The sequence below is a fragment of the Ixodes scapularis genome, unplaced genomic scaffold, assembly GCF_016920785.2.
Source record: "Ixodes scapularis isolate PalLabHiFi unplaced genomic scaffold, ASM1692078v2 PGA_scaffold5__190_contigs__length_132052651, whole genome shotgun sequence".
Taxonomy (NCBI): Eukaryota; Metazoa; Arthropoda; class Arachnida; order Ixodida; family Ixodidae; genus Ixodes; species Ixodes scapularis.
In genome coordinates this window covers 88,908,105-88,919,826 of record NW_024609880.1, presented here as the reverse complement: position 1 = coordinate 88,919,826, position 11,722 = coordinate 88,908,105, and the positions used below count along the sequence as shown (strand labels likewise).

Here is an 11,722-nt window from a genome sequence, read left to right as displayed (position 1 = left end):
CTCCACGTCATTAATACGGTGGCTAAGAGCGCTTTTGTTCAACAGCAACGTTACAGGCTGCGTGTCGAGTGCAGCCACATGACGTCACGGAGTGTCGTAGGTGTGTAATAATCTATTATTCGATGTAACAAAAACACAAAATCTTTGTTCAGCAAGAGGAGTGGTTCACAAACTGGGGTCCGCAGACCCTTTGGGGTCCGTGAACGCATTCTAAGGGTCCGCGAGGCCCTGTCTCATCAGTCAAGCCCGGCAATAAAAGTTGTCTTTTTCCAACTGAAAAGAAATGTTCCAATTTTCGGGTGACCTTTCTCGTGTGGATGTCAATGAGAGAAGTGTACTTCACTCTAGCCCTTAGTTGCATTCATTTAATAAATCATTATCGTAATTAACCTTTCTCTTTCATCCACAACGAACTAGGTTTTCCATCATCTCCGCCAATTCACAAGGGGTCCGCGAAACATGAATGTTTGAGAACCACTTAGCTAGAGACTCACACTCAAGAACCGTTGATATTTCCGCTTTAAAATATTCGTCTTTTTGGTTGCATCCTGCTTTGTACGACTGAAATAACCTAACATCCGGTATCACTCAAAGTAAGTTCCAGTGTACATATATAAACTGAGGGAGCGTAGGCCACGAGAGCTTGTGGGGACGTCAGAGTGCTATTCGCATAGCTTCCTGTACGAATTATGGCCATCAATATGGTCTGTGACAGGTTTAGAGCCCAGCAGATGCACCGCCTCGACCACGAGCTTCCGGCCTTGGGTAACACTTCGTCGTACGCGCCGCTCAAACACGGCGAAAGCGCAACGAGGTCGTGCTGAAAACGGAGCTTCGACTGAGTACTTAGCCTGTGAACCAAGATAGGTCAACCGAATTCAGTATTTATTTCTATTTAATGGCATTCATATATCTCATGACGTTCCGAACCTCGCACTGTTTCACAGTAGTAATACCGTTCGCGCGCACACACGTACACATACATACACCCGCGCACGCATATAAAAGGCTTTTAGGTTTGTTTGTTTTTCACGAAATTTCGACTGAGCACTGAGCCCGTTCTGCAGAATAGTAAAACACATCCGGTGGTGGAGTGTTCGGAGCTCTCATTTCAAAATAAAATAACGTAGCTAGCGCAGGATTCGTCCACTAAATCACATAAAACAAAGTTTCCATCGACACGCGCGTCGCAAAGTCTGCAGCACACCTGGATCGATGCTGAGTCGCGTGTTGAATTAATGTGCGCCGCCGTCCTTTTTATTTTATTATTTGCATCACCATGACTAGTGACACGATGATTCACTTTTGCTCACTTTTGGCGATGCTTGACTGGCTATGTACCCCCCCCCCCCCCCCGACAAACGTTTGTGGGCATAAATATACGTCGAAAAAAAAAAAAACGAAAATTGATTTTCAAAATAAACGCCGACGAAAGTACGCCGAATTTTGAAAAAAAGAAACCGAAAACGCGGAACCCTAATTATAGCCTCCCCAACCGCTAGAACATGATTCGCGGTTGCCGATCATGTGACTGGAGTTCAATTGGTGCGGCCAGTGCGCGTACGTTTTATACACACGGCGTATTTCTTCAACTCGCGGTGGTGGCACAAACCCGAGATGTTGCGCAATCAACAACTTCACACATAGAATTTCACGCGCGAAAACTATCACGAATACTGACTCACGAGAACTTCTCCAATCCTTGACATCCGCATCGGGAACGACGAGCGTTTCGTGGCAAAAGATAAGAAGAACGCACACTGTGAACGCACACGCAGCACACTGTGAACGCACACACCGCGTTCCAGCAGAGCCCTAGCTTCTAACAAATTATTTTGGCGTGCACTGCAAAGTGTTAAGCATCGAAAAAAAGAGATTAATAATGATGCCCTCTTTGTAATGTGGCTCATATAACATCGTCGATAGTGCGACGCGGTTGTTGACACATCACACAAACGAAACAAAATCCTGTTCTTCTTTTCAAGAAGCGGAAAGTATAAGTTACTTTTTGATTTGTTCCGCAGCCTTCCGGTTTAGAACTATCACAACAAAAAACCACTAAATCACATTGTCTACCGATAGCGTCTGAAAGGCTCCTTCTCCAATCCTCGCGCTTTCTGGGGGAGTAGCGCAGCAGAGCTGAGAACAGCGCTCGATCAGGCACTTACTCTCGGTGAGGCGCGCGATTAGAAAGCGAGCCGCCACGGCAGCCGCGTCATGGCGCTGATAGCACGGACCGGTCGACGGTCCGGCGTTCACCTTCATATTGCCGCGCGCGCACCTGGCCAAGTCGGCAGCGCGCGCGTGGCCCAACGGTTATCGCGCTTGCCTCCCACGCGGAAGGCCAGGGTTCGATTCCTGGACGCGACTACACAATTTTGTTGACAGTGAAATTTGATGTTCTAGTGAATTCGAGAACCGTCTTGCTGATTCGAGGTTAGAATGTTCTACACACCGAACCTTCTACGCCGAACGATCCAGAAACCCACGAGGGTACATAAGGGATTCCGCAAGGCGAGCGGAGTAAGTTTCGCCCCAGCGTTCGACTCTGCTGCTACGCCGACTTCGACGCCCGCGACGCTCTGTTATTATCTTTTGTACCCTTTTATTTTTGGCACAAGTTCGCCACATTAAACGTTTATTTCTTCCTGTTCATTTCTCGTTTATTAGTCACCACCCCTGACATTTTGGTGGAGGTGCGGGGTACCCGCATGCCCGTGCAGCGCTCCCCTCCGAGTTCCCGCAGTGCAAGTCCGGACCCAGCCTCCCGAGGACCGAGCGAAGACCAGATCGAGACCCGATCCAGTCGCCGCACCCAAGGTCTACCCCCGGAACACGGACTTCTGCCACCTCGGACCAGGCAGCCAACGAGGCCGACGATGGACAACCAGTCGTCGCAGAACCCATCCGCCGCCGCCGTCGTATACCTTCCCGTCGCACCCCGGACTCCGACGCCATTCCACGGGGAGGTCCACGAGGACGTTGAAGATTGGCTGCAACATTACGAACGAGTTGCTCGCCATAACGCATAGACTCCGGAGCAGTGCCTTCAGAATGTCTACTTCGCTCTGGAAGGCACGGCACGCACCTGTTTCGAGAACCACGAAGCGTCAATTTCGTCGTGGCAAGACTTCCAGACGGAACTTCGACGCACGTTTGCCAGCCAGCAGCGACGTCAGCGGGCCGAGGAACTTCTTCAAGCAAGAAGCCAAGGGCCAAACGAGAGCGTCACAAGTTTCGTCGAGGACGTTCTCCGCCTCATGAACCGCGCCGACCCAAACGCTCCTGACGAGAAGAAGCTGCGGTTCCTGATGCGAGGGGTGAAAGAGACCATCTTCGGAGGCCTTGTCCGCAACCCCCCAGCCACCGTCGAAGATTTCGTCAAGGAAGCCACAAACATCGAACGGGCCCTTCAAGCATGGGCCTCCCATTACCAGCGACTTCCCGGCGTCGCTGCCTTCTCGACTTCCAGCTGCACCGGCCCGGACCTCCGCGACATCATCCAGGACGTCGTGCGGGAGGAAATCAGGAAGCTTCTTCCTGCTGCCGCAAGCCCGGATTCGCCCTCAATCGCCATGATTGTCCGGGAAGAAGTTCAGAAGGCGCTGCAGCCACAAGCTCTTGTCAACGCCGCTCCCGAACAACCGACACTGAGCTACGCCGCAGCTACCCGACGACCACCGCCCCCTGCTCACCCGTACACCGCGCCACCCCGACGTGAACCTCCAGCGCCGCAGTTTCCCCGACGCCAGGAAGATCGGGCGAACACCCACCCAGAACAGGCAGCGCCACGAAAGACCGACGTGTGGAGGACAGCGGATCGACGACCCCTGTGCTATCACTGCGGTGAAGCGGGCCACATTTACCGTCGATGCCCCTACAGACAACTGGGGCTGCGCGGGTTCCACCCGAGCGACCCGCGCCCAAGATACGACGAACGCCCTCGCGACATTGAGGAGTACCTCCGACGCTCGCCCTCCCCAGTGTCGTCTCTCCGCCGTGAAGCCCGCTCCCCATCGCCACGACGTTCAGCGTCCCCAGCGCAACGACCCCGCCGACAGAGCCTATCTCCCCTGCGTCGCCGGGAAAACTAAGTGCGGCAACGCCTGGAGGTGACGTTGCCGAAAACGACGGAAGCAAACAGCCTCCAAGAACGCCGGAGCACTCCCACTCTACCGACGCCCAGCATCGTACCGACGTCCCTGCAACAGTGTCCAACAGCCTAAACGTTGTTATTGACGGCCTCGACGCATCGGCACTTGTGGACACCGGAGCGGACTACTCAGTCTTGAGTGGGAGGCTCTCTCGCCGCCTGCGAAAAGTGACGACGCGGTGGGATGGACCTCAAATACGAACCGCCGGAGGGCATCTCATCACACCAGTCGGAAGATGCACCGCTCGCGTCAAGATCCATGGGGAGACGTGCCCTGTGAAATTTGTCATTCTACAAGACTGTGCCAGGGACGTCATTCTCGGCATGGAATTTCTGTCTGAATACAACGCCGTCATCGACCTTCGTGAAAACAGATTGACGCTGCGAACCCCTGTGCCACCTTCAGAGAAACCCCAAACAGCGTCAGCCGCCATCCGAGTCGCTGCCGACCACGTGAACCTGCCACCGCGATCAAGTGTTGTCATACCCGTCGTGGCCGATACAGCTACCTGCGGCGAAGTTGTCCTGGAAGGCAACCTTCAATTGCTCCTGGGAAGAAGAATAGGCGTCGCAAGAGGAGTAGCTGAACTTCAGGATGGGCGGACTGTGGTCCTCGTGACGAACTTCCGAAATGAAACGCAACACCTCACAAAAGGTGCCGCTGTGGGCCACGTCGAGAAACTTCGGAACTCCGTCGAAATCGCCGCGATTGCTGAAGAATCATCACCACCTCAGCAAGGCAGTAAGTCGCCAGCGCAGCTTGACATTGACCCTAAGCTTCCGGGCCCAAAACGACGGCAGCTGATTAACCTCCTCACCGAGTACCGCGACTGCTTTGCGACGTCGTCGAGGGTGCGCCAAACTGCCGTTGCGAAGCACCTAATCGTTACCGAGGACGACGCGCGCCCTGTGCATCGATCGCCGTACAGAGTCTCCGTCAAAGAAAGGGAGGTGATCCAGGAGCAAGTCCAAGAGATGCTGAACGACGACATAATCCAGCCATCAAGCAGTCCTTGGGCTTCTCCAGTCGTACTGGTTAAGAAGAAGGACGGAACGCTTAGGTTCTGCGTGGACTACCGGCAGCTGAACGCGGTGAAGAAGAAAGACGTCTACCCACTTCCCCGCATCGACGACACGTTAGACCGGCTGCGCCACTCTCGATACTTCTCATCGATGGACCTGAAGAGCGGCTACTGGCAGATCGAAGTCGACGAACGGGACCGAGAGAAGACAACTTTCGTCACGCCGGATGGGCCGTACGAGTTCAAGGTGATGCCCTTCGGACTATGCACGGCGCCAGCAACTTTCCAGCGTGTCATGGACACCGTACTGGCAGAATTGAAGTGGCAGAGCTGCCTCGTCTACCTCGATGACGTCTTAGTGTTTTCCAGCGACCTCGATGAGCACTTTCGACGACTCCGTACTGTTCTTCAAGTCATAGGGACCGCCGGGCTCACCCTCAAGCCGTCAAAGTGTCGGTTCGCCTATGACGAACTGAGGTTTCTAGGTCACGTGGTTAGTAACGAAGGCGTTCGCCCCGACCCAGAGAAGACTCGCGCCGTCGCGTCATTTCCAGCGCCGACAGAAAGGAATGCCGTACGAAGATTCCTTGGACTTTGTGCCTACTATCGTCGCTTTGTTCGGGATTTCGCAAGGATTTCCGCACCACTCACAAACCTCACGAAGGACGCCGAGAGGTTCGAATGGGCCGAGGAACAGCAGCAAGCATTCGACGAGCTGAAGCGACGACTCCAGACGCCTCCGGTTCTTGGACATTTCGATCAGGATGAGGACACCGAAATTCCCACTGACGCAAGTAACGCAGGACTTGGCGCGGTACTAGTTCAAGTACAAGAAGGCACCGAGCGAGTCATCGCCTACGCAAGTCGGACACTGTCCAAGGCAGAGAGAAACTACTCCACGACTGAGAAAGAATGCCTTGCGGTCGTCTGGGCAATTACGAAGTTTCGTCCGTACTTGTACGGAAGCCCGTTCCGCGTAGTCACGGACCACCACTCGCTCTGCTGGCTTGCGAACCTCAAGGACCCGTCAGGACGCCTCGCTCGATAGAGCCTCCGGCTACAAGAGTTCAACATGACTGTGGCTTACAAGTCGGGACGCAAGCACAGCGACGCTGAGTGCCTGTCCAGGGCCCCTGTCGAAACACCTCCCGGCAGCAGCGACGACGATGACGACGAGTGCTTCCTAGGGGCAGTGAACACCGATGACATGGCACGACGTCAACGAGACGATTCGGAGCTGCGCGCCTAATGCAGCACCTGGAAGGGCGCGTGAGTACCGTGCCCCGTGTTTTCTCACGAGCCCTGCCAACCTTCGCCATTCGACAAGGTGTACTCTACAAAGAGAACTTCGGGGACAACAACTCGCCGTGGCTGCTGGTAATCCCGACCGACCTTCGAGAGGAGATCTTTCAAGCATGTCACGACGACCCGACGTCCGGACACCTTGGATACAGCAGGACATTGGCCCGTATTCGTGAAAAGTATTACTGGCCCAAGCTCCTCAAAACCGTCCACCACTACACCCGATCCTGCCACGAGTGTCAGCGACGCAAGAAACCGCCGACGAACCCGGCAGGTCTCCTGCAGCCAATTCCTCCGCCAACTGCACCGTTCCAGCAGATCAGAATGGATCTACTTGGTCCTTTTCCGCCGTCGACCCTGGGAAACCGTTGGATAATCGTCGCCACAGATTATCTCACGCGGTACGCAGAAACGAAAGCCCTTCCTTCGGGGACTGCGGTTGAAGTCGCCAAGTTTTTCCTAGATTTCATTGTCCTCCGGCACGGCGCTCCCGAAGTTCTGATTACAGATCGCGGATCGTCGTTCATGGCACAGCTGACCCAAGAAATTCTCCGGCTCAGTCACACCAGCCATCGTCGTACCACCGCATATATGTTAGATGAGTGCGCGGATTGAGGATCGGATGAGGTTCCGAATTTTGCCGATGCGGTACGAATGCAAAGGTCTCCGAATGCGAATCGGATGCGGATGATCAAACTATTATTCGCGCAGGTCTCTAACCTTCAGTCCACTTTTTCAAAACGACGTTCAGGCCGCTGATAGGCACACTTTGGGGCTCTGGATGTTTTGGTAGATGTCCGTGTCTGGGTTTTTAATGCGCTCGGGCCAGCGGAAAGGCCCGCGGCGAAGACCCGCCGTATGAAAGACGCATCTTTCCCTATGTTACCAAAAACAAAGTTCGGCCCCTCCAGACAGCAAGGCGAAATGCCAGACCGGGCAGTATACACGTTTGCAAGAAAGGCTCCTGTGCGCTGCCATTTTGAGCGATGCTGGCGCCCCGTACTGTTTCCGCCATGCTGGGGTGCGCCAGGGCACGTCATGGGGTGCGCGATGAAGATGGTGCCGTTTGCTGCATCGCCGATGGCTTACGTTACCGGCACACTTACTGTCTCGAAACGCAGGAGGAGGTATCCACACGGAATCGTAGCATCACATATTGTAGGGCGGGGCATCTTTCAGGGTTGGAGCTGACTTTATAACGATCGCAGCCTCTGTTCCTGCATGTTATGGAAGCCAGAGCTGCCACGAGCGCAGTCATCGTTGAAGCAAAGGCCATGCGACTCTTAGCGCATTCTGAAGAGAGCGCCTTGAGACTTTAGATCATTTAAAATTTTCGATTGGTTACCGCTTTAGGCATTTTATTTATTTGTCCTTGCTATTTCGCTGTCGAAGACGACACGTGTACATTTTATAATTATTTTTTAAAATTTCTTTGTGCACCCAGTGGTGTACGCTTCGGCAAGAGACGCTTGGCAACATTGTACGACAACCAGAGAACTCCTGGCTGGAGAGTAGGTCCGCCTCACCTTGGCGCGCGGTTCGAGGTTAAGCCGGGATCCCACTTGCAAAGGTGTATAGCAATAGATTTAAAAAAGAAAGACTAAAACGAAACGCCGTTTTGGTGGCGAGAGACAACACCGACCACATGCGCGAACAGAATCGTAGTTCAATCACTCCTGCTATAACTGGCCACTATATGTGCGTAAAAAAACCTTAAACAAAAACCTTTACGCACGCGAGTACAGTAGAAATTTATTATATATCGTCCGTTTCTAGAACGGAAATCCGTTAGATGGAACGTGACTCCAAATACGGTTGGGAACAGAGTTTTTTTATTTATTTATTTTATTCGTTCAGTTAACGCATCAGTTAACGTAACATATGAAATGCACCATTCAACTGCTGTTCGTGAGTCACGTGACGCGTACACTCCCTCCTGGGAGAATACCGCTGCTTGGTGCAACAACGGTTTATTTGTCAAGCGCTGCAAGCAACATGCTTGCTGCCAGGGCTACCAACAATAGAAATATATGGCAATGAGTCCATGTTGTTCCTGCGATCCTGTTAGAGAACATCTGCTGCAAACAAACCAGTTGCAATATAAAGCAAAGTTTTTCAGCTTCTTATCCTGCCTGGCGGTATTGTCATAACAGCGTTAATCAGGCGTACCGAGATATACTCTCTCTTTGCCCGTAAACAATTCGCTCAGACTGAACGAGTTTGAAGATTGTAAATTTCTTCAGTAGCAGCCTTTTTCCAGTGGACATTGACGACCACCATGTCTAAGCAAGCCGAATCCCACGAGAGCACCATTCATCAAATTACTCTAGATGGACTAGACCTTCTGCAGAAGATCCTCCAAAAGCCTTCGAGTGAGGAACAGCAATTCCTTGACTTAGGCTGTGGCATAGGTGATGTCACGCGTGAAGCGCTTCTTCCCCGCTGTCTTCCCGTCGGCAAAATTGTTGCTGCGGACGTCTCCAAGGACAAGATTGAGACCGCCAAGAAGCACTTCGCACATCCTAAGATATGCTACGACGTTCTCGATGCCCTAGCGGATGACCTGTCCGCCTTCGTGAAGAAGTACGGTCAGTTTGATCGAGTCTACGCCATCTTCCTTTTCAACTGGGTGAAGGACCAGGAGAAAGGATTCAAGAACATCTTCGAATTGTTGAAGCCCGGTGGAGAGTGTCTCTGCATGTTTTACGCTTCCAGTTTCCATCTTCAGTTTAGAAAGAAGTTGGCGAATACGGAACGTTGGAAGAACTATGCGGGGGTGAGTTTTGTTGGTCAGTTAAAAACTAATGCAAAGATAGATCAAGCTGTTAGGAATTAGATAAAAAAAGGAACCTGCTAAAACCCTAAAAGTGACAGCGATCGTTCCATGTTAATAAAAAAAAATTTTTTTGTTTTTTAGCAAAGCTTGAGCTGCCACGCGCATGTACCTAAGACGACAACTGACGAGGATCTTTTTGTAAACTGACATTTCGGTATAGTAACTGTAATTTCAGACCGCAGCGGCCGATGTCTACGTTTGGTTGCAATTGCTGCAATAGAATTATATATTTTTCTAGGTACACCCAAGTTAATAACAGCACGTTTTAAGACGAACGAATCTGACTAACATTCTTTCGTTCTTAATTTGCAGATTTGTGAAAGTACTACTCCTGGCACCATAGACCTGGTTGGAAACGAAGCCCGGATTTCATACATTAGACGCCTCTTGAAAAGCGCCAACTTGACACCGACCTTCTGCGATGTCATAACTGAAATATCAACGCGTTACGGCACTAAAGAGGACCTTACACGTAAGCGCATTTTTTGCGTTCACCTATAAACAAAAGGAATTTTTTATCATAGCGTTGACGTGACACCATTAGCTTGGCCACCATGCAAGTACTTGGTGGGCAACGTAGGGCGAAGGAAACCTTAGAGCGAACCACCGCTCGGTATATCGCGCTACCGGAGAGAGAGAAAAAAAAACAAATTGAGACAAGAATCAATTATTCTTTTACACTCAGGGATAATATTCAGAGGCAACGCTTCTCAAGCTGTACCAGTAAACGCTTTACTTGTTCCGAACTGCCACGGAAGGTGTTTCCCGAATACAGGAAATGAGGAGGCAGCCATATGTCCCAACCTCTAACCCTATAAAGCTTCAGTCACATTGCCCATACATTATACAAAAGACGCGGAGCTTCTCCGTAGACATGGTGGGTGCATTATCTGCGTACACGCCTCAAGCAAGTTCGAATCATGTGTGCTTGATAGATACACATGTTTCTAACATGTCTGTAGACAGTTTTCGTGTGATCAATGTGAGGGGACAATCATGCAAGGAAAGAAACCTTTCCTTTTGTATGATGTGTTAACTGTGTGATCGGGGCTTAACCTTTTACTAAAATAAGCGCTAATCTTGTTTCTACCATGAACTTTCCTAATACGTATCTAAAATGCTCGTTATTGTGTCTGCGCGGGTATCCGATTTTCAGGAGAACTGATGGAGATCAACCCGCTCACAGCCAAAATAAGCAAGGAAGAAATGCCGTTTCTTCGAGAGGAGGTGATGAAGGAAGCGGACAGACTGTGGGCCGAAAAAGAAGCCGGCGGATCTCCACTTGACTACCCCGTGTACATTGTACGCGCCTCCAAGGTTATTTGATGAGTTGAACTATAAGATATGACCGACAGCTGGATGCTGCGAGAATTTCTTTTTTATGCTTGGATGAAGCAGCGAACTAACGAATGGTTGTAGGCTTTTCTCGAAGATTTGATAGCAAGCCGGCTGAGTCGACATAATCGCTATCTGGCTAAGTCACGTTGGCCTTCCGCTTCTCTTTAAGGTGGCGGTAAACGATTTAAACAAAAACGTATTTTCAAATAAATGTTTTTTGTTTGCCGAAATGATCATTCTCCTGCCCGATGCCTCCCCGGTCTTTCAGAACACCTTTGAAACATGCAGTGCTGCAGAATCTGGGAACGAATGTACTCCGAGGCGGCTGCGCGAGACCTTTAGCTCCGCGCCCAGCTGAGCCGCGAAGCATTAAAAAGTCATCGTGCCTGACAGGCCATAGGGCGTGGCGAGATTCGAGGATCTCATTACCCTTCCGCAGCCAATGAGATTGCTGCGTTAGCCGATCAGAACGCCAGTGAACCAATCACGAAGCAAGAGGCGTGAACATAACAGGCCACGCCCTGCGTTTTTTACGTCGCCACTAACGACAGTGACCACTTCGAAAGGAGAAGTGGAGGGCGAATCGTCATCGTTTTTTTTCTTTTCTTTCCGGTTCTCAATCTAGTATTATATATAGTCTGATGAAAACAAGTGTGCTCATTCAGTTTATACTCAAGGCAGAATTTGAGTTCGTCATTACCTGCAGAACCACGTTTCTCTGCCCGGGTAAAGGAACTATGGAAAGCTCAAGTTCCTTCAGAATGTGACGCTAGTGGATGGATCAATTGGGCAGTCGTGCTTTCGGATTCACAACGTAGGGGTCCTCGGATTTTTTTACGTGTTGCGTAGTAGGGGCGTTCGAATAATGACTCGAATTGAATAGCGGGACGTCATTATTCGCTTCTGCACTGCAGAAAGAACCGGCCGTCTTTGCTTCCCCTTGCACTGTCAAAGCTATGAATGACGCAGCACTATTCGATTCGAACCACTATTCACAAAACCCTAGTGTTTAGGGATTCATCACTGGGCAGCTGGTGGAAAGACACGCCAGAAATCTTCCCCGATGTTGAC

General features: G+C 51.1%; 1 protein-coding gene across 1 annotated transcript; it reads left to right on the top strand.

The window, feature by feature from the left end:
- The first annotated feature begins 8,755 nt into the window (after window positions 1–8,755).
- LOC8028513 (juvenile hormone acid O-methyltransferase-like) lies at window positions 8,756–10,639 on the top strand. Its single transcript, XM_040212005.2, has 3 exons — window positions 8,756–9,253; window positions 9,626–9,785; window positions 10,470–10,639. Exons 1-3 carry the CDS (start codon window positions 8,756–8,758, stop codon window positions 10,637–10,639), a joined length of 828 nt encoding a protein of 275 aa, XP_040067939.1.
- The last annotated feature ends 1,083 nt before the right edge of the window (window positions 10,640–11,722 follow it).

Coding starts and splice junctions, on each gene's coding strand:
- LOC8028513 (XM_040212005.2), top strand. CDS start 8,756: ATGTCTAAGCAAGCCGAATCCCACGAGAGCACCATTCATCAAATTACT. Junction 9,254..9,625: donor GTTGGAAGAACTATGCGGGG/GTGAGTTTTGTT, acceptor CTTAATTTGCAG/ATTTGTGAAAGTACTACTCC. Junction 9,786..10,469: donor CACTAAAGAGGACCTTACAC/GTAAGCGCATTT, acceptor TCCGATTTTCAG/GAGAACTGATGGAGATCAAC.